A 23,148-nucleotide genomic window follows, 5' to 3' on the forward strand; every position below is an offset into this window, starting at 1 on the left:
GGTAAGAAGGTAGTTGGAAGACACTGACAGGATTCACCTGTGAGTAATTGTTAACAGGATCCACTGGCTTGCCATCCTGCTGCATACAAAATGAGCCTTCTGAGATGTAGGAGAGAGGATTTTACTAACAGTAAGAGGTAGGAGTGGAGCATGTTCCTGCCCAATAAACCTGTTGGGTTCACCAGACAGCTGTGACAGCAGAGGCACAGCAGCGGAATGAGGAGTCGGAGCATGAGACAGAGCGGTGGCCTTCCTTCCCAGCCTGCAGAGCAAGTAAAGCTTTGAGGTAGGAAAGCTTGCGTGCGGGGTGACTTGGGGCACTTAACCTGGGGAGCTGGGTTTGCTGATCCAAAGAGGTAGAGCTGAATGCTTTCAAGTTGTGGTTTGCTGGAGTAGAGAGCCTCTGAGCAATTAATTGGGGATGCTGGATTGATGACCCATGGAGGGGGAGCTGAGGGCCTTCAGGTTGAGGCTCATAGCAGCGTGGGCATGCCCTTTGGGCATTTGTCAGCAGCCCTGAAAGAACTTTGTAACTGTTCTGAGTAAACAACTGTATCCTGAGCTTCTCACCTTCATTACAACCTGTTAACTTTCTTCTAAGCCTTTTACTCATGCACATAATCTGTGGGTTCTGTGTGGCAGTGCCACAAATTATTGAACTCAGTAACCGGAAAAGTAGTGTTGTGAATGACAAGAAGAAGTTACTGATCTCTATGCCTTAGATTCTTTGTTTGCTACATGGAAACAATGTGTGTTACTTACCTCTGGGATTGCTGTATGGATTAGGAGATCACTTTAACATACAGAAAGCGAATTCAGCACAAAGCCTTACTCGTTATTGTTACTACCCCCAATAACTCTGATCTATCTGTGTGGCTTTAAAATCCAGGCCCTTAACTATTAGACTACAGCTTCTGGAGCATTACATGCTGATGAACTTACTATACTATATCCCAAGTTATCCTTTGGGGAGTTTGGGGAGTAGCAGGGTAGAAGATTGATTGACGAAGACATAATCAAGAAAAGAGCTCATTTTTCCCAACTCAAATCTACAAAATGACTAATTTTTCTTAGAATGCACACAGTGAGAAAAGTCTGTGTCCATTTGAAGAATTACAAGTGAATGTGAGAATTTTCAAGACTAGTTATAATATTTGAAAAAGTAGTGCTACTATTTTGAGACAGTGTTTCTCTACAACTTGTTTTAAAATTGAGTGGAAATTAAGCTACAATAGTAACACACTATGACTGGCCAGATTTTTTTAAAAACAAAATAAAACACAGCATGCTGGTCCCAAAGAACTCAGAGCAGCTGCCTCTTGCTCTTCAAGCTGGCCTCAGGCACATGCTCTCTGAGCCCTGCCCTGCCCAGTACGTACACACACACACACACACACACACACACACGTTACAGTGAAGTGGGTTTCAGCACTAGGTCGGAGGAGAGCTAATCCATAAGGCTGTGATCTTGATGGAAGCAGACTGCCCCATCGTGCTCCACTGGAGTGGCTGGTGGGTTTGAACCACTGAGTGACCATTCAGTTAGCAGCCAAGCTTAACCGCTGCGCCACCAAAGATCCTTAGGTCTGGCCTACGCCACCGAGAGCTATCAATCAGCTCTTACTTGGAGCAAAAACAAGCATCCATCCTCACAGGGAAAAGGCAAGCCTGTTCTCTCACACAGTTTTGTCTGCACTTTGTCTTCTGAACACTTCACTGGGTTGGGAAAGGGAGTGGAGATAAACAGTAAGAAGTTTTAAATCCTGGAGCTGTAGGGGCTTCAAAGTGAGGCAAAAAAAAAAATCCCACTGTAATCAAGCCAATTCCAACTCAGAGACTGTAAATCTGTACAGGAACAGCCAGCCTCATCTTCCTCCTGCAGAGCAGCTGGTGGGATTGAATCTCACAGTCAGCAGTTCAATGTTTATTCCACAAAGAAGGGAAGAACAGGACTTCAGTTAACATCTGCCAAAAGAGCTACCTTGTGCCTGCTGAGATATTTGGGGAAATTACCTTACTGAAACCGAACTCGAATCCCATGGGGGAAGTATAGTAGCCTCTTTTGGTGGTGGTGTGGTTACTTGTTAGCAGGTGGAAACCTCCAGCCACCCCGTGGGATAGACAGGGGCTCTCTGCTCCCATCCACAGTGATAGTTCTACCCTGTTCTGAAGGGTTGCTAGTTGTCAGTCACAAATGAGTTTTGGTATCAAGGAAATAAGTGTACAAGGAAAACGGCGAAATGGCCAGGGTACAATTTACCCCCCCCCACACAGGTTCAGCCCCGCTTTGACTTGATTTATACTCCTACCCTCTTGCCTATGCAGCCTAGGCAGCAGCTTACACCTGCCTGTGCCCTCACAGCAGGAAACAACAGAGATCTGATTAGCACTCGGGGTAGAAAGCTCTGTAGGATTGAACTTCAATTATAGAGGGAATTCAAGGTCATCTTTATAATTATCTCATGCTTCCTCAAATTTCTTGATATGGTCTTGTAACTAATTCATTCGCAAACATGGTAACAAAGTACAAAAGTCCCTTCCACTGTTGAAAAGAAAACCCTTTATATATGATATATATTTTAAAACCTTATATTGCATTAAAATTGTTTTTAAAAATGTTTTCCCCTTAACTTACTGGACAATAGACAAATCCTTCACTCTTTTCATCAATGAAAACCAATCTTGTCCCATTTGGATCAGGAAAAATCTTTTTCACCCCAAAAGGATGTCGATAGTCGTTTACAAATTGCCAGTCTTCAATGTAGAAATACTGAATGACACCAGCCTGGAAAACAGTCATCAGGGAAGTATGAGAGATGGTCAAGAAACCACTTCCAGTATTTAAGTCCAAGATACTTACCTTCCTAATTTTAAGAGAAATGCTATACATTAAGGACAAGCCTAAAATGACTAGTAGACATGAAAAGTAAATAACCCCCTCAAACAGGCAAAATGGCAATGTACATGCAATGTAGCAGTCTGCTAATTCTAATGTTCTTAATCATATCAAAACATACTTGAATATTCTTTTTAAAATCATTTTATTGGGAGCTCATACAATTCTTATCACAATCCATCCATCCATCCATCCATCCATCCATCCATCCATCCATCCATCCACTGTGTCAAGCACATTTGTACATTTGTTGTTCTCCCTCCCTGCTCTCCCACCCACTCATGAACCCTTGATAATTTATAAATTATTATTATTTTGTCATATCTTACACTGTCCTATGTCTCCCTTCACCCACTTTTCTGTTGTCCACCCCCCAGGGAAGAGGGAGGTTAAACATAATTGAGTTTTAAACTTTCTAAGTGGTAGTTAAACTTTCTAGTACTTAAATGTAAATTTTAAATTGTCATTTGAGTTATTTTGGTTAGCTAATAAGACAATTCATTTTAAAAATAAAAATCACATAATAAAATAAATTGGATTTTTCTATTAGCATTAACACATAGATAGCAAAATATAATATACAACACCATTTGTGATCATGAAAAACAAAGGAATATGACGGTACAAATAAAAAACATGTACAGGACTTATACATTGAAAATACATAAAAATGACGAAAAAATCAAAGAAGGTCTAAATTAATGGAGAAGGTAGTTCATGTTTTATAAGAGTCAACATAGTAATTCATGTTAATTCTCCCCAAATTAATAGGTTTAATACAATTCCCACCCAAATCACAAGATTTATTTTTATGTTTAAGACAAGATTAGTCCAAAATTTACCCAGAAAGGCAAAGGAAGAGAAAAGCTGAAGCAATTTTGATTAAAAAATAAAAAGAAGAATAAATTGAAAGAAAAACAAAAGGAACACTAAGTTGTAAATTTAAAAAAACATGTACAGGACATGTATGTTAAATTACAAAAAGCTGATGAAACTGAAGGTTTAAATAAATGAAGAATCCTATTTGATTTTAAAACTTTTTATATAGCTACAGTAACCAAGCATAGGAGCAATTGTGAGGACCAGGCAGTGTTTTCATTCTGTAGTGTACATGGTAGCTATGGGTCGGAAATTATTTGATGGTACCTAACCATAATCATCTCCCTCCCACCACCTCCCACCACCACCAAGGTAACCAAGACCCGTAGTTGGTGGTAGAAAGATAGACACACAAATCAAAAGAAGAGAACTGAGAAGCAGGTCCAAATATTCCCAAGGGATTTTTAAGTTGTTTGTACTTTAAAGAAAAAAAGTTTCACAGTTTACTTATTTAGTGTACAAGTAAATGGTTTTTAATATATTTACAGAGCTGGGAAACATCACTACCATCAATTTAAAACATTTTCTTTTCTCTAGATTTTCTTTTTCTGGACATTTAATACCAATAGAATCATACAATCTGGGGCCCAATCTAGGTGGCTTCCTTATTGCACTTAGCATGTGTGAACATTTTAGCATGTGTCGGTACTTCATTTCTTTTTATTACCAAGTAGTTCCACAGAACAGATAAACTGTACTTTATGCATCCATTCACTGAGGGGCGGGCAGTGGGCTGTTTGGAACAATACTACCACGAGTGTGAATGCACACATTTCAGTGTGGACCTGGTTTCGTGTCTCTGGTGGGTATATTCCGCATTGTGGAATCGCTGGGTCATATAGTAACTCTATGCCATGTTCTGAGGACTGCCAAGCAGTCTAAGTGGTGGCTCCATTTTACATTCCTGCCAGAATTGTATGCCGCTCCAGTTTCTCTACGTGGTCACCAGCACTCACTGTCATCTTAGCCCTTCATGTGGGCGCGAAGGCTTCTGTCTCTCAGAAAATAAACACTTATGTTCGCACAACAACCTGTAACGTTGATAGCACCTTTCTGTGGAATAGCCCCAAACATGGAAATAATCTGAGTGCTCTTCGGATGGATGACTGAAGCAAAATGTGCACAAACTGCTGAATGTAAAACTGATGATCTACTCTGTAAACCTTCTACCTTACAAATCTGGCTAGACCAGAGGATGTACACTGGTACAGATAGGAACTGGAAACGCAGGGAATCCAGGACAGATGACCCCTTCAGGACCAGTGCTCAGAGTAGCGATACCGGGAGGGTGGAAGGAGGGTAGGTGGAAAGGGAGAATTGATTACAGGGATCTACATATAACCTCCTCCCTGGGGGACGGACAACAGAAAAGTGGGTGAAGGAAGATGTCGGACAGTATAAGATATGACAAAATAATAATTTATAAATTATCAAGGGTCCATGAGGGAGAAGGGAACGGGGAGGGAGGGGAGAAAATGAGCTGATGCCAGGAGCTTAAGTGGAGAGCAAATGTTTTGAGAATGATGAGGATAATAAATTTATAAATGTGCTTTACACAATTGATGTATGTATGGATTGTGATAAGAGTTGTATGAGCCCCTAATAAAATGATTTTAAAAATACTCATAAATAATTTATTCTAATACTTTTATGAAGAAATCTAGGAAGTGAAATTCATTTTCATGCCTAATGTAATATTTAAAATAATGTAATTAATATAAAAAACAGGTGATCTATCTGAAAATATTGGGAATATATTTTTTCTTTTTAAAAAAAGCATTTATTAAAAATGTCTTCTTGACCCTCTTGAAAGTAATTGAGAATCATTGCTGAGTGGCTAGAAAATAAAAACTGAAGTGGATCGGATTCTTTAGCAACAGAGAAGTTTGTTTCACACAAAATAAAAAGTGAATCCCCAAGAGACTTTGTTTATGTGAATTATATCCATTGGTAGTTACCATCTTAGAGTTCACAAAATTTTTATTTTTTAATCTAGAAGTAACTATAAATAAATCATGTGCTCATATATCATATTTTAGAATAAATAGCTCTATCTCTTTTAATGAGAAGAATGGCATTGCTTTATATTTTTGCATATCTAGCTTAACAGAAGACAGCCGGATTATCATGTCTATTTCACTCACGAAGCCTCTGAAAAACTCTACAGTAGAAAGCAAATGTGTTGAGTATGATGATGGCAACAAATGTACAAATGTGCTTGACACAATGGATGGATGGGTGGATTGTGATAAGAGTTGTATGAGCTCCCAATAAAATGATTTAAAAAAAGAGTTCAAAAAGAGAAAGCGACTTCCCAGTCTGGATCAGAGGCAGATACATACATCGGTACCATATATGAGGAAATCGCTAGTTAAGGCATGGCACAAAATCCGACACTTCTCATCCACTGCTGGGAAAAGCCGAGTCTCCCGTTCTTCTTGAGTGTCCAAAATTTCACTTTCTATCTAAAATGAAGAGAAAAAAACGTCAGTTCAGAGACGTAAGGTCATTTTCTGTTACTGGAGTATATCTGTTTGCAATACCAACCAGGGTGTCTTGTTCTCGAGTCCCATTACAACATTCAGACTTAAAGGCCTGCCCAGAAGGATCGCACAGAGCAGCTTGAAGGCAGAGCAGCATCGGCCATTCCTCTCTAGTGGGAACAGTCTTCGTGCCGGGCTATGGACCTGCATAGGAGCTAATCTTTTTGGCTTCCCAAGTAGAAAGAACTGAGGAACTAATGTGGGACATGCTTTAGTTTACAAGTCCCACTCTTTGTAAGCACCATGAACGCTTGAGCAACCTATAAAGAATAGTTTCTAGGAGTCCCATGGGTGACATTCCTAAGAATCAACACATTCAGGGACAGCCAAAGAAATGGGGCCCCACCCCATATTTACAGCGCATCTCCAGCACCTTTCAGATATCATCTCCCTATCGGGGTCCTGTTTGTCATACGCCATGTTGCCAATAACGCAGGTGACACTTTATTCGATTTCCTTGAGGAACAACTTGCTGCTCCCCAGTCAAAACTGACTCAGAGTGATGCTGTAGGACGGGGTACAACTGCCCCTGTGAGTTTCCGAGACCCTACTATTTATGGGAGGAGAATGCCCATCTGTCTCCCTCGGAGCCCTTGGGAGTCTCAAACTCCTTGAAGAAGAGGGCTGGGAACTGAAAGAACATTTGATTCTTACACAGAAGGGAAGAGTTTTGCTAATCCTTCACCACACCTGGCTTTCTAGTCTGCAGTTGCTGGTTGGCCAAAGTTCTTGGTGATTAGACATGAAGCTCTCTGTCATTATTTATGAACGCAACAAGCCACTGTTGCTGTTGTTAGTTGCTGCAGGATTTATTTTGACTCCCAACGAGCCCACATGGCAGACTGCACATTTCCCAGAGGGTGCCGCCACCGTGAGTGGGTTCCAGTCACCAGCCATTTGGCTAGCAGTCGAGTGCTCAGTCATTTGTACCATCCAGCCCGCCCCCCCAGCAGACCCTGAGGACATAAAAGTTTGACTCACCAAATGCAACTGGACTTTGCCCTCACAAAGCGCAGCAGCATAGTCAGAGTGCAGGCAGATACTGGCCACTGTGCCCAAGTACTCCACATCCTTCAATTTTTTCACAGCTGTAGGTTTAAAAAACGATGTGTGAATATTAAACTATCTAAGTAAAGATTTGCACATTTTCTTAAAATGTGTGCTTCTGCAAGGATAATCTGACTTTTCTTTATTTTCACCAGCTGAGAAAAGTCTCAGTTGCTCTATATAATTTGCTTTCAGGTATTCCATCATGGCATCGCTGGCTTTGGGCTAAGGAGCCCGGGTGGTGTAGTGGGTTACGAGTTGGGCTGCTAAGTGCAAGGTCAGCAGTTCGAAACCACCAGGTGCTCCAAGGGAGAAAGATGAAACCTCCTTCCATTAAGATTTGCAGTCTCAGAAACCCAAGGGCGCAGTTCTACTCTGTCACACTAGAGTCCCTAGGAGTCGTGAGGGTGTTTTCTTTTTCTGTCATCAAGCTGATTGACTCACAGTGACTCTCATCAGACAGTAGCACTGCCCCTGTAGGTTTCCCAGGAGCAAACAGCCTCATCTTTCTCCTGAGGAGCAGCTGGTGGCTTTCAACTGCCAATGTGTAGCTCATTACATCACCAAAGCTCCTCTCACAATGCTATATAAAATAATTAAAAAAATAAAATCATAGGCAAAAAAGTAAAAGTTCAGCCTTACGGACAAGAAGCTTAATAGCGTTCTCTAATTAGCCGACTCATTCTCAAGCTTGCTCTCATCCTGACAGATGTGTGCCCCCAGTGGAGGATGCAGAGAAACCCTGGTAATGCCGTGGTTAAGTACTCAGTCGCTAACTGAAGAAGGCTGCCAGCTGGAATCTGCCAGACGCTTCTAGGAGAAAGTCTTCTTTCTGAAAGACTTCATCTTGGAAACACCATGGGGCCGTTCTACTGTGTCTTACCGGGTTGCTCTAAATTGGCATGGATGGGACGGCAGTGGATTTAGGGAACAGAGCAAGGAGGGAGAAGGAAAGAGCAAGGATGCCTTCCTATGCTAACAGTCAATGTTCAAAGAGTAATTAGGGGACAAAGGGACCAAGAGTTATTAGGCACCTACCTTATTTAGGAGCATCTTAACATAGGCGCCCGGGTTGGGCTGCTAACTACAACATCAGCAGTTTGAAACCACCAGCTGCTCAGAGGAAGAAAGTTGAGACTTTCTACTCCTGTAAAGAGTTAGTCTCAGAAACTCACACAGACTCTGTCCTATAGGGTCACTATGAGTTGGCACTGACTCGATGGCAGTGAGTAACACAGTTGTGCAAAGTGAGACCACACTTTATTTCATTTAATCTTCATCACAATGCTTGGAAATTGGAAATATCCACAAAAGAGAACTCTCCAATCATTTAGCTCACAGACGTAGAGGTGGGCTTTGAATCCAGGCGACCTCTAATTCTAACGCTCATATGCTATCCACTAAGCTACACAGCCTTCACTACAAAGATGGAGAAAAAACCTTTTCCAAATGATGCAAATTATTTACAAGTTTCACAAAACCCTTAGGCAAAATGATGTCTGCACCAAAACGAAGACTTTCCCTAACCATAATTCAAGTTTCCTGGTCTTAAAAATAATGCCCGTTGCTTCCCAAGTAACGACAGACAGAGAATGGTAAGGTAAGGAAACAACTGGAATTAGACTTGCCCTTCTCTCCAAGGACGTAAAACCAAGCTCGGTTATTCATTCCCGCCGCCAGATGGTAGAGACCGACGGCTACAAAGTTGGGTTCCACGTCCACAGAAACTGTGATTGGCAGCTCCTAGAACACAGGAAAGAACAGCAGTACGTCAGAGGCTACACGTGTGTCGACTGGATCCCACAGTGAAACCACAATGGCAGAACTTCCTACTCCTTCAACGTGGTTAGCCACAGTGACCTCCAGGAGGGAGGTGAGGTAAGCAACCCTCGTGCTGCAGGCGTCCCCGAGGATGGGAAGCTTGGTCAGGAACACGTAGAGTGAGCCCCTCTGGGTGGACAATGCCAGCAACTGACCATCGTCTGTCCAGGCCAATGTGTCCAACCCTGAAGGGATTGACAAGAGACACGATTATCCAACAGGAAAACCACCGCAGGAAAGCATGCAAATGCTGCCGTTTAAGCCAGCACAGGGATAAACTCCTCAAAGGTGGTCTTCAGTACACAGTGTTAACAGTATTTTTTTACTAGTAAAAAGGAGCCCTGGTGACGGAGTGGTTACAAGCTGAGATGCGAAAGGCCAGCAGTTCAATACTACCCGCCGCTGCGAGGGTGGAAGGCAGGGCTTTTTAGTCCCGTGTAGTTACAATCTTGGGAACGCACAGGGAACTCTGCCCTATGCTATGGGGTCATTATGAGTCAGCAGCGACCCGGTGGCCGCGAGAGATTGGTAAAGGCATCGAGGAAAGCCAAATGACGAAGCACTAACAAGGTGCACATTTTACCATTAGAATTAGGATGGAGTTTTATCATTCTGCATCGACTGGATGGCAGTGAGATTTTTTTTCTTTTAAAAATCATTTTATTGGGGGCTTGTATAACTCTTATCACAATCCATACATATATTCATTGTGTCGAGCACATTTGTACATTTGCTGCCATCATCATTCTCAAAACATTTTCTTTCAACTTGAGTCCTTGGTATCAGGTCATTTCCCCCCTCCCTCCCTGTGCCCCCTCCCCTCATGAACCCTTGATAATTTATAAATTATTTTGTCATGTCTTACACTGTCCAAATACCTCTCTTCAGCCACTTTTCTGTTGTCCACCCCCCAGGGAAAGGGTTCTATGTAGATTCTTGTGATCGGTTCACCCTCTCTACCCCATCTTCCCCTTACCCTGCTGGTTTCATTACTCTCATTATTGGTCCTGAGGGGTTCCTCTGCCCTGGACTCCCTGTGTTTCCAGTTCCTATCTGTACCAGGGTACATGCTCTGGTCCAGCGGGATTTATGAGGTAGAACTGGGATCATGATAGTGGGAGAACTAGAGGAAAGTTGTATGTTTCATTGGTGCCATGCTGCATTTTGATTGGCTCACCTCCTCCCCGTGACCCTTCTGTAAGGGGATGTCAACACATGGCCAGCCCCACTATGAGACATGACGTTCCTCACTGACCCACAGCCCCACAGGGGACAACACCGGAGACACAGTGAGGGAACAGCACCCGATTGTAACCTGCCACACCGAGGCAAAACATTAAGGGGGTGCAACAGAACAGCAAGGGAAATGGAGTGGTGAGGTCTACAGGGAATGCTGAAGGTGGGCTTTGGGGCCAGGGCATGGTTCCCCAACAGACTGGACTGGAAAACATTCCTAAAGGCCAACAAACAATCCTTGAACTAACTACAAGCTTTTCTTTCTTGTGTTTTGTTTTGCTTTTGTCATTGGTTTCTTGTTGTTGTTTTGTTGTGTATTGTTGCTTGGTTGTACTCTGTCTTGTTTTTTGTGCATGTTATTATCTCCGCAGATCTGTCCAAATAAGATAGGCTGGATGAACAATTGGAGGAGAAAACAATGTGACCGGTAGTTCTGTGGGGACATGGGAGATGGGGTGGTGGGGGGAAAAGTGGTGCTGTTAATAAACCCAGGGACAAGGGAACAAGAAGCAATCCAAATCAGTGGTGAGGAGAGTGTGGGAGGCCTGGTAGGGAGGGCATGATCAAGGGTAATGTAACTAAGAGGAATTGCTGAAACCCTGGTGGGGATGGAGCATGATAATGGGACAGGAGGGAAGTCAAAGGAAATAGAGGAAAGAGCTGGAAGGCAGAGGGCATTTATAGAGGTCTAGATATGTACATATGTAACTATATTTATACATGAGGATGGGGAAATAGAGCTATGTGCATATATTTATAGGGTTAGTATTAAGGTAGCAGAGGGACATTGGACCTCCACTCAAGTACTCCCTCAATGCAAGAACACTTTCTTCTATTAAATTGGCATTCTATGATGCTCACCTTCCTGACACAGCCACTGAAGTCAAAGTGGGTGAACAACTAAATGTGATGAAGAAAGCTGATGGTGCCCGGCTATCAAAAGATATAGTGTTTAGGGTCTTAAAGGCTTGAAGGTAAACTAGTGGCCATCTGGCTCAGAAGCAATAGAGCCCACATGGAAGAAGCACACCAGCCTGTGTGACCACAAGGTGCTGAAGGGATCAGTTATCAGGCATCAAAGAACGAAAAAATCATATCATTGTGTGCTCACCTCCCCGATACAACCACTGAAGACAAATGGGTGCATCAGCAAATGTGGTGAAGAAAGCTGATGGTGCCTGGCTATCAAGTATCAGGCATCATCAGAACAAAAAATCTTACCATAGTGAATGAGTGGGGGAGTGTGGAGTGGAGACCCAAAGCCCCTTTGTAGGCCACTGGACATCCCCATACAGAAGGGTCTTGGGGAGGAGACGTGACAGGGTACGATGTAGCAACGATGAAAAATACAACTTTCCTCTAGTTCCTAAATGCTTCCTTCCCCACCTCTCACTGTCTTGATTCGAATCCTATCTTGCAAGTTTGGCTAGACCAGAGGAGGTACACTGGTATAGATGGGAACTGGAAACACAGGGAATCCAGGGTGAATGATCCCCTCAGGACCAGTGGTGTGAGTGGCAATACTGGGAGGGTAGAGGGAGGGTGGGTTGGAAAGGGGGAACCTATTTCAAGGATCTACATGTGACCTCCTCCCTGGGGGACAGACAACAGAGAAGTGGGTGAAGGGAGACGTGGGACCGACCAAGATATGACAAAATAATAATTTATAAATTATCAAGGGTTCATGAGGGAGGGAGGAGTGGGGGGAGTGGGGGTAAAATGAAGAGCTGATGCCAGGGGCTTGGGTGCAGAGCAAATGTTTTGAGAATGATGCAGGCAATGAGTGTACAAATGTGCTTTACACAACTGATGTATGTATGGATTGTGATAGGAGTTGTATGAGCCCCTAATAAAATGATTTTAAAAAAGGGGATGTCCAGTTGCCTACAGATGGGCTTTGCGTCTGCACTCCGCACTCCCCTCATTCACAATGATATGATTGGCTGTTGAGATTTTGTTGCTCTTTTTGAATCATTCTAGTCATATAACATGACAACATAAATACTAAAACGGGGCTGTCATATCAGTCTATGGAAGGATATTAATGAGTTTCATCTTACAATGAATATAAGTCAAATTATAAATGCAACAGTACTTTCTGAAATTAGAATGATAAAGTATCAATCTGCTCTAGAGAAAGCAATACCTTTATTTTCATCATCCAGGTTGATGATAGCATACATGTCTTTTAATTCTGCCAGGTCATGGATCTTAATGCTGAAAAATGGATACAAATATATTAAACATTAACTGGAAGGAAAACTCTTTAAGTTCACAAAATCAATAGAGCAGGTCAGTAGTCTCGAAAATGGACCGTGCAAGATGATCTTCGGGGTTAAAATGAGAAAGTATAAACATTTTACTTTTAACTTTTCCAGGTATAAAGTATATCTTAAAAGTATGTTTTTTAAACATTTTGAAACTATGATACTGGTACAAGTACTAATAAATATCCAAATTAATTAATACATGATAAGAAACTATGAGAAAATGCCAAATGATTTAATTCATGATGTTGAGAAAAAGAATTCTTTGTAAAAAAATTACACTCATCAGGCAACATACCCCTAAAAATGAATTCTGAGTTACTTAAAAATGCAAAAGAAAACTATACAAAAGCTAGGAGAACTATGTGTGACTAGTTTAGTGATCTTCAGCTATTAAGGCATTTTCTGTTTCAGATGTTATCAACCTTCCATTCCTGGGGAAAAGTCTTATGTGGTCATGATTTAGAATCCTTTTTTAAATAAGGTCAGCTTCCATTTGCGAGTCATTGTTTTGTATCTATATTCATGGGTGATTTGGGGCTGTAGTTTTCTTTTCGGTAGAGAGATAATACCAACTCCCCAGTAGTGCTCTTCCTTAATCCGATCTGTTTAGAGGGATTTCTTTCTGTATGTACGTTATCTTGTGTTGCCAAAGAATATCGAAAGGACGGCCAGAAGAACAAACTAACCTGTCTTGGAAGAAGTAGAGCCAGAATGCTCCTTAGAGGCAAGGATGGTGAGACTTTGTCTCATGTACTTTGGACATGTTCTCAGGAGAGACCAGTCCCTGAAAAGGACAGCACGCTTGGTAAAATCAGCAAAACTGAGGATGATTGTCAACAAGCTGGGCTGACCCAGTGGCTGAAACAATGGGCTCAAGCACAACAATTGTGAGGATGGAGTGGGGTCCTGTAGAGCTTTGTTCTGGGTTACTGTGAATAGGAACCGACTCAATGGCACCTAACACAGCAACTTATAGGACAAAACTAACCCCGCTAAGCCATCTCAGTTTGCTAATACTAGAGCTTTCCTGTATTTACATTTTATCATCTTTTAAATTGTTCTTCCTTGGAGAGTTATGCATGCTCAGTTTAATCCTCTGACGTACAGCTTCATGAAGGCTAGCATCTTGAAGAACAGTTTGAGCAGGAAAACATTCTCCAGAGTTAGAGCAATGCTAATAATTGTGGACAGGACAGGTTTCTTTGCACTGTTTTTTCCACCCAGAGTTCCTCCAAATAGAAAAAAATGAAGGAGTGCTAAAAAGTGAGGGATTAATGCGACACAATTATTGGGAAGAATAGGGTTAATGCAAATGAAAACTGACACATGTGGGAATAGTTGTACCGTTGCTTTCTCTTTTCCTTCTTTCCTACTGTTTTCCACTTACAGGTTTCTCGTTGTTTTCTTAATTGAACCTTTAATTGTGAGAACATTATAGGCCCACAGTTAGTGAGAGTCTATGGGCGCTTGACGCAGTTTTACTCACTGATATTTTAAAATCCCAGTGCAATACTTGAAAAATTGGATATTGACATCACATGTCCACAGTTTTGCTTGGCTGTGTGTATGTGTGTGTATTTAGGTCTATGCAATTGATTCACATGTGAAATTCATGTATCCATGGTCTTAAGACCAAGGGAGTGAGTCAGTTCCTTAAATGTGCTACAGGTGAGTTTGATAATTGCATGTGTCATTTTTTAATCGTTTTATTGGGGGCTCATACAACTCTTATCACAATCCATACATACATCAATCGTGTAAAGCACATTTGAACATTCATTGCCCTCATCATTTGCTCTCCACTTAAGCCCCTGGTATCAGGTCCTCATTTTCCCCCTCCCTCCCCGCTGCCCACTCCCTCATGAACCCTTGATAATTTATAAATTATTTTGTCATGTCTTGCTCTGTCTGACGTCTCCCGCATGTTTCATTTTTAAAGAACTGCCAAACTATTTTCCACAGCAGCTCTACCTTCTACTTTCCCAACAACAGTGTTTGAGCGATCCAGCTTCTCTGCATCCTCACCAACCTTTTGCTGCTACATTCTGTTATTTTAGTCACTCTCCTACAAGGTATGCAGTCAATCATGGTGGTTCAATTTGCATTTCCCTTGTGGCCACTGACCTCATTCATCCATCAGTTTGTCTTACTATGATGGCTGTATATTGCTGTAATGCTGGAAGCTAAGCCACTGGCATTTCAACTACCAAGAGGGTCACTCAAGGTGAACAGGTTCCAGGAGAGCTTTAAGACTAGCAAGAAGGAATAGGCTGCTATCTTTTAGGAACTGGCCACTGAAAACCTTATGAATATAGCAGAGGAATACTAACAGACACAGTGCTGGAAGATGACTCCTTCATGTTGGAATACAACTGGGGAGGAGCTGCCACCTCAAAGTAGGGCTGACCATAGGGCCTGGCTGGAACATAGCTTTCCATCTATGGAACACAACTCAAAATGAGAACCGCTGCAAATAGTCATTAATAACTTGAATGTAGAATGTATTGAATTGTGGATCTAGGAAAATTAGAAGTCATCAAAAATGAAATGGAATGCGTAAAGATTGATATCCTAGGCATCAGTGAGCTGAAATAGATTGCATCAGTCCTTTTGAGGTGGACACCACAGGGTTTATTGAACTGGAAAGACAAATTCAAGAGCTATGTGTCTGTATAGGATATCTGCCCACCTATGAGGGAGACTAGTCAATACAGCTATTATTCAAATTTGCACACCAACCACTAAGGTTGGTGATAAAGAAATCAAAGAATTCTACCAAGTTCTTCAGTTTGAAATCGATCACGCATGCAATCAAAATGCATCGACAATTACTAGTTTCTGCAATGCCAACGTTGGAAGCAGAAGTATCAGTAGTTGGGAAATATGGCCTTGGTGATAGAAATGAAGCTGAAAAATCACATGATAGAATTTTGTAAGACAAACAACTTATTCAAAACAAATATAGAATCGACGTTTTTTTCTACACGAATGACATCTAGTGTTAACAAGAATACTGAAAGTTCCGTGGACTGCTAGAGGACTAAGTAATCTGTCTTGGAAGTAGTACAGCCAGAGTGCTCCTTAGAGGCAATGTTGGCAAGGCCTTGTTCTTACATCTTTGGCTACGTTGTCAGGAGAGACCAGTCCCTGGAGAAGGACCTCATGCTTAGTAAAGTAGGGGTAGCAAGGGAGGCAGGCCCTCAGCAAGATGATTGACTGCGTAGCTGCAACAAGGGGCTCAAGCATGGGAACAATTGTCAGGATGGCGCAGCACCAAGCTTGGGTGCTGGTGTACCTAGGTTGGTTACAGGTCAGAACTGACTCAACAGCACCTATGACAACAACATAACGTGTGCGCGTGTGTTCAGGAGAGACTAGTCCAGGAAAAGGGCATCGTGCTTGGTAGAGGTCAGCTAAAAAGAGAAAGATCCTCAAGGAGAAAAGTTGACACAGCGGCTGCGACAATGTGAGAATGGCGCAGGATGAAGCAGTGTTTTGTTCAACATAGGAAGAGCTGAAATGGACTTGAAGGCAGGATGACCAAGGAGGAGCCGCTGCCTGTTGCAAACAGCTAACACTTCCCTCCTAATGGACTGGTTGGTGGTTCAAGTCTACACAGCGGTGTCTCAGAAGACAGGCCTGATAGATCTCGTGCCAAAAAGGCACCTGAAGAGGTCTGAAAACCTGAGGGAGCACAGCGCTACTCTGGCACACGTGAGGCCGTGTAAACAGGACTGACGGCAACTTGTTTGGGACAAAGGTTAATCACGTCGCGTACTTCATATAGTTGCCTTTGGTGCAGGTGCCTTCAAAGAGTTCATGGAGAAAGTCACAGTTAAAGATAATGTGATTTTCCTCAAGAGCTTTTGCAAGTCCCTCATATATTTCTTTTGGTCAAATGTATATTCCTCAAAAATGTCTTTTGCCCATTTTCTAATTGGATTGTTTGCTTGTTTTTTAAATCTGGTGAATTTTGAGAGTCCTTTATATATTCTAGATACAAGTCCCTTTGTTAGATATGTGGTCTATAAATATCCCTCCCCAGGCTGTGGCTTGCCTTCCCATGCACTAAAAGATCTTTTTCATTTTGACAAAATTTCTAATTGTGACATCTAACTTATTGACTTTTTTTCTCTTATTGGATTGCTCTATGGGGGCCAAGTCTGAGACTTCTGCCTTGCTCAAATTACTGGATTAACTGCTCTTCTTGTTTGTGTATAGGTATCAATTTATCACACACGACATTGCGTTTGAGGATAGATCCTGAAAGGTTCTTTTTAGTGTAGAATACATTGTTCCTCTGCATTTTGTTTTTCCTGGCATACTGAAAAGGAGCCTGGGGGCAAGGTGATTAAGTATTTGGTCAGTAACCAAAAAGGTCAGTAGATGGAATCCACCAGCTACTCTGAGGGATAACGATTTCACAGTCTGCTTAAAGATTTCAGCATTGAAAACCCTATGGGTCAGTCCACCTTCATAGAGGTTTTATGAGCTGGAAATGACTTGCTGGCAACAAGTTTGTTTTTAGTGTGGGGGGAGGGCTGGAAGGGGCACAGATCATATGACTGCTGTATTAAAAATATCAATGCCAGTCCATTCAGCTCACACCTGGAATATAAGTTTTCAAGTATTCTATTTCATTTTTGACAACTTCTAATTTTCCTTGGTTTGTACTTCATAAATTCCATATTCCAGTTACAGATGGCTGTTTGCAGCTGTTATTTTTCATTTGGAGTCACATCATATCAGCAAATGAAGGTCTTGAAGTATTTATTCCATTCACATTATTAAAATCATATTAAAGTCATCAAATGGCTTCTAATCTGCAGGAGCTATCTTCAGAGACTCTCTGTACAGTTTTCACTGGCTAATATTCAGCAGTAGTTCATCAGGCCTTTCTTCCTGCTCCAGCTTAGTCTTGAAATGCTGCTGAAATCTGTTCCCCATGGGTGACCCTGCAGGTATTTGATATACTGGTGGCACAGTATTATGGCAACACGCAAGCTACATTATGACAAATAGTCTCCAATTAGTGTTGCCAAGTTGTCTACTTCTCCCTTCAATTCTGTCACTTTTACCTCAATTAATATGGGACTCTGTTGTTTGGTGCATATACATCTGGGATTATTATATCCTCTTAGTGAATTGACACTTTAATAACATCTTTTTATACCTCTTGATTTTCTTTGCTCTGAAGTATTGTGACATCAATGCTTGCTTTTGATTAGCATTTGTATGGTTTCTCTTTTATTCTGATCTAGTTCTATCATTCTACTTGAAACAAGTTTCTTGTAGACAAGATATAATTAAGTCACTTACAAACATCTATTTAACAGCCTAATAACTTGTCATTTATGTTGGATATCATTGATTGGTATGTTTGGATTTAAGTCAACAGTTTTATTATTTGATTTCTGTTTATCCCTCAGTTTGTCCCTTTTTCTCTTTCCTTTTAGCTTACTTGAAAATTTTTAAGCGTTCCATTTCATTTTTACCTATTATCAGAGTGCTCCTTAGAGGCAAGGATGGCAAGACATCATCTTACATACTTTGCAGATATGGTCAGGAGGGACCAGTCCCTGGAGAAGGGCATTATGCTTGATAAAGTGGAGGGGCAGTTCAAAAGAAGAGGGCTATCAACTAGATGGATTGATGCCGTGGCTGCATCAATGGGCTCGGGCATGGGAATAATCGTGAGGATGGCACAGGAATACACATACACACACACACACACACACACACAAATATATTTTTAATCATTTAGTGGTTATTCTAGGAATTACAACATATAATTTTTCACAGCCTACTTAGAATCAATATTTTACCACTTAATACAGAATATAAAAATAGTATTCCTTGTAACACTTTTGCCTGATCCTCTTTATATTGTGGTTGTCTTACACACTACATCTCCACACACTGAACATCCTATCAGTTATCATTTTTGCTTCAACTATCACATGTAAAATCTTAAAGAAGAACAGTGTATTTCATTTACACAGATATTTACAACCTTCATTGTTCTTCCCTCATGCTTGATGTCCCAACATTCCTTCAGGCTATCAGTTACCTTCTGTACAAAGAACTTCTTTTTGCATTCTTTACAAATACACCCTCAAGGATGAGCCTAGGAGTTCACAAATTCTGGTTGTCTTCTCCACTCTGCCTGCTACTATGTACTTTTCAGAATGCTTACACAGCAGCTCCACAGTCTGCCAGGTTTGTAGCTATATTCAGTGGGAGAGACAGAGTGGAGTAAATTTACTGGATACCTTTGACTGCTAAAAGCAAGGGTCAAAGAGTCCCAGAAATTTTCAACCCAAACCTGTTAGACGAGTATAGGAAAGTGTGCTTGCTAGATTCCTATTAGCTACCCAAGTCTTTTTGAATCTCTTGCTAGTGTTCTCTATTAAACTTTCTCATGAATGTTGTTGTTGTTAGGTGCCATGGAATCGGTTGTACATAGCAACCCTATGAACAACAAAACAAAACACCGTCCAGTTCTGCACCATCCTCACAACTGTTCCGATGTGTGAACCCATTGTCACAATCACCGTGTCAATCCATCTTGTCTAGAGTCTTCACCGTTTTCACACACCCTCTACTTTACCAATCAGGACATCCTTCTCCAGGGACTAGTCTCTCCTGACACATCAAAGTACATGAGACAAAGTCTTGCCATCCGTGTCAATAAGAAGCATTATGGCTGTACTTCTCCCCAGATTTGTTTGTTCTTTTGGTAGTCCATTGTACTTTCAGTATTCTTCTCCAGCTCGATAATCCAAATGCATCAGTCTTCATTATTCAATGTACAACTTTCACATGCATACGAGGCAAGTGAAAATACCATTTGTACTTGAGCCAGGGGCACATTAGTCTGCAAAGTAACCTCTCTGCTTTTCAACTCTCTAAAGAGGTCTTATGCAGTAGATTTACCTCATGCAACATGTCCTGATCTCTGGACTGTTGCTTCCCTGAGCATTGATTGTGGATTTGAGCAGGGTAAATCCTTGACAACTTCAATCTTTTCTCCATTTATGATGATGTTACATATTGGTCCAGTTTTAAGGATTTGGGTCTTCTTTACACTGAGTTGTAATCCATACTATAATCCTTAAATTCTACCAACATGTGCTTCAAGTCCTACCTCTCAGCAAGCAAGGTTGTGTCATCTGCTGATAGAAGGTTGTTATTAAGTCTTGCCCCATTCCTGATGCCACATTCTTCTTCATATAATCTAGCTTCTCTGATGACTTGCTCAGCAGACAGATTAAGTACGGTGATGGATACAACCCCGGCACACACCTTCCCTGATTTTAAGCCATGCAGTATTCCCTTGTTCTGTTCACACAACTGCCTCTTGATCCATGTACAACTTCTTCATGAGCATAATGAAGTGTTTGGGAATTGCCATTCTTCTCAAGGTTATCCATAGTTGTTATGGTAAATACAGATGAATAACTTGGTATAGTCAATAAACACAAGTAAACATCTTTCTGGCATTCTCTGCTTTCAAACGAGATCCATCTGACAACAGTAATGATACCCTTGTTCCACATCCTCTTCTGAATTTAGCCTGAACCTTTCGCAGTTCCCTATCAAGGTACTGCTGAGACCTTCGTTGTGATCCTCAGCAAAATTTTACTTGCACGAGATAACAATAATATTGTGCTATAACTTGACCATTCCAGTGTCGCCTTTCCTTGAAATGGGTGCAAATATGGATCTCTTCCAGTCAGTCTGCCAAGTAGCTGTCTTCCAAATTTCCTGGAATAATTGCTTACAGAGCTTCATGAGCTGTTGAAACCTTTCAATTGGTATTCCATTAATTCCTGGAGCCTTGTTTTGGGGTAGTGCTTTCAGTCCGTTTGGGCGTCTTCCTTCAGTACCACTGGTTCTTGCTCGTATGCTGCCTCCTGAACTGACAGACTGCTGACTAGTTCATCAGGTGCAGTGACTCTGTGCATTCTTTCCATCATCTTTTGAAGATTCCTGCATCATTCAGTATTTTGCTCTTAGAATCCTTCAGTATTGCAACTTGATGTTTAGTTATTTCCACTTAAGATAATGCTGAACATTTTCTTCTTCCTTGGTTTTCTAAGTCTAGGTCTTTGCACATTTCATAACAATATTTGGCTTTGTCTTCTTGAGCTGTCTTTTGACTTTTCTGTTCAGCCCTTTGACTTTGTTTTTTCATTTGCTTTTGCTGCTCTACATTCAAGAGCAAGTTTCAGAATCTTTTCTGACACCAAGGCTGATCTTTTTCTTTCTTTTGTCTTTTTAATGACCTTTTGCTTTCTTCATGTATGATGTTCTTGATGTCCTCCCACAGCTCACCAGGTCTTCTGTCATTAATGTTCAATGCAGTTGTTGAGATGTTCTTGAAATTTGGGTGGGATAGACTTAAAGTTGTGTTTTGGCTCTTGTGGGTTTGTTTTCGTTTTCTTCAGCTCTACCTGAACTTACATCTGAGCAATTTATGATCTATTCTACAGTGATCCCTGGCCTTGTTTTAGCTGCTGATATTGAGCTTCTCCATCTTCTGTTACCATGAGTGTAGCCGACTTGATTCCATGTAGAGAAGAGAAGTCTGTGTTTTTGAAGAGGTATTTACTATGAACAAGTCATTGATCTTGTAAAATTCGACATGCGAGCTACAACTTCACTTCTATCACCAGACCACATTTCAGCTTCTCTGATGACTTGCTCAGCATACAGATTGTTTTCTTTCTTGTTTCCAACTTTGCATTAGACAGTAATTGTAAATGCCTCTTGATTGCATATTTAGTCAATTTTAGACATAAAACATTGGTAGATTCTTCAATTTCAGCATCACTAGCTTTATTGGTTATTGCATAAATTTGAATAAAAGTTGTATTGGTCAGAATTCCTTGAATGAAGATAGATATAGTCCAGTCACAGAGAATATTGTACTTCATGAAAGATCTTGAAATGTCCTTTTTGATGATGAAGGCAACACCATTCCTCTTGAATCTGTCATTCCCATCACAGTAAGCCATATGAGATTTTGATTCAAAATGGCCAATACTAGTCCATTTCAGCTCACTAGTGCCTAGGACGTCAATCTTTAGGTGTTCCATTTCCTTTTTGACAACTTCCCATTTTTCTAGCTTCATACTTTGGCGCTCAAGTTCAAATTATAAGTATATTTTTGCAGCTGTTTCTTCTTGTTTTGAGTAGTTCCCTATCAGAAAATAAAGGCTTTACTCTCATAGGCTTTACTCCATTCCCATCAGTCAGACCCCCACCACTTTGAGAAAGCAGCTTTTCCTCAGTTAAATGTTGGGTGCCTTTGGATCTGAGGGGTTCATCTTACCATCTCTGACATTGTTCTGATTTATTCATTAGGTCTTTAGTATCTAACAATTTCTCAAAGTTATGCATAGGGTTGTCAGTGGCTGATTCCTCTGAAGTGGACAGTTGATTCCTTCTTCATCGTCTGTTCTGAGTCTGGAAGCTCTGCTGAAACCTGTTCACTTTGGGAGACCCTGCTGGCACTTGAAATACCAGTGACATGGCTTCCAGCATCACAGCAACACACAAGCACCAGTCTGACAAACTGGCAGATAAGTGATAGTATGATATTTGAGCATTCCATCGGGTCAGATATCCCATCAACATCTGGCTATCACTCACCAGTTATCTCCACATGTTGCAGCTTTGTTAAGGGTCTGTGATACTGCAACACTGGTTAGGCTATCTTTATGGTCACAAGTCTGAAATACTTCTTTGCCAATCTCTTGTGTGTGAGTAGAAATCACCAAAAGAGTTCCGCGTGAAAAGCCAATCATGATGTAGCCATCACCATACCTGTAGTAACAAAGGCAACGATATAGTACAAAGGAAGATTAACTGTAAATGACACTATGGTAAATTAGTATATTAAATTAATGAATTACAGAATTAGTATATTAAATTAATGAATTACAGAATATGATTTATTAAGGGCTTAATGTGTTGACAGACAATATGCCAAGGAGTGTAACATACTATGGTACAGACTGTAATCCAGAAAATGTTATATATAGGATAGAATGCTTCAGGAAAAAAATTAAACACATATTTTACAACCACACACACATCTACATATATATTTTTAGTATGGATATATTTTTTGATGATTTAAAACAAAATTTATTAGGGGTTCATACAACTCTTATCACAATCCACACATACATCAATTGTGTAAAACACATTTGTACATTCATTGCCCTCATCATTCTCAAAACATCTGCTTTCCACCCAAGCCCCTGGCATCAGCTCCTCATTTTTCCCCTCCCTCCCTGCTCCCTACTCCCTCATGAACACTTGATAATTTACAAATTATTATTTTGCCATAACTTGCACTGTCCGACGTCTCCCTTCACCCACTTTTCTGTTGCCCGTTCCCCAGGGAGGAGGTCACATGTAGATCCCTGTAATCGGTTCCCCCTTT

General features: G+C 41.1%; 1 protein-coding gene across 1 annotated transcript in view; it reads right to left on the minus strand.

Moving 5' to 3' along the window:
• Positions 1-23,148, minus strand: part of WDR19 (WD repeat domain 19) — a 94,034-nt gene that overhangs the window by 49,226 nt on the left and 21,660 nt on the right. Inside the window, exons 9-15 of the mRNA XM_075544428.1 lie at positions 22,350-22,523; positions 12,569-12,639; positions 9,199-9,371; positions 8,994-9,108; positions 7,300-7,406; positions 6,118-6,240; positions 2,636-2,785 (exon numbers count right to left, since the gene is read on the minus strand). Coding sequence (XP_075400543.1) covers positions 2,636-2,785; positions 6,118-6,240; positions 7,300-7,406; positions 8,994-9,108; positions 9,199-9,371; positions 12,569-12,639; positions 22,350-22,523 — 913 coding nt within the window. The remainder of the gene's footprint in view (positions 1-2,635; positions 2,786-6,117; positions 6,241-7,299; positions 7,407-8,993; positions 9,109-9,198; positions 9,372-12,568; positions 12,640-22,349; positions 22,524-23,148) is intronic.

The sequence above is a fragment of the Tenrec ecaudatus genome, chromosome 3 (genome assembly GCF_050624435.1).
Source record: "Tenrec ecaudatus isolate mTenEca1 chromosome 3, mTenEca1.hap1, whole genome shotgun sequence".
NCBI classification, from domain to species: Eukaryota; Metazoa; Chordata; class Mammalia; order Afrosoricida; family Tenrecidae; genus Tenrec; species Tenrec ecaudatus.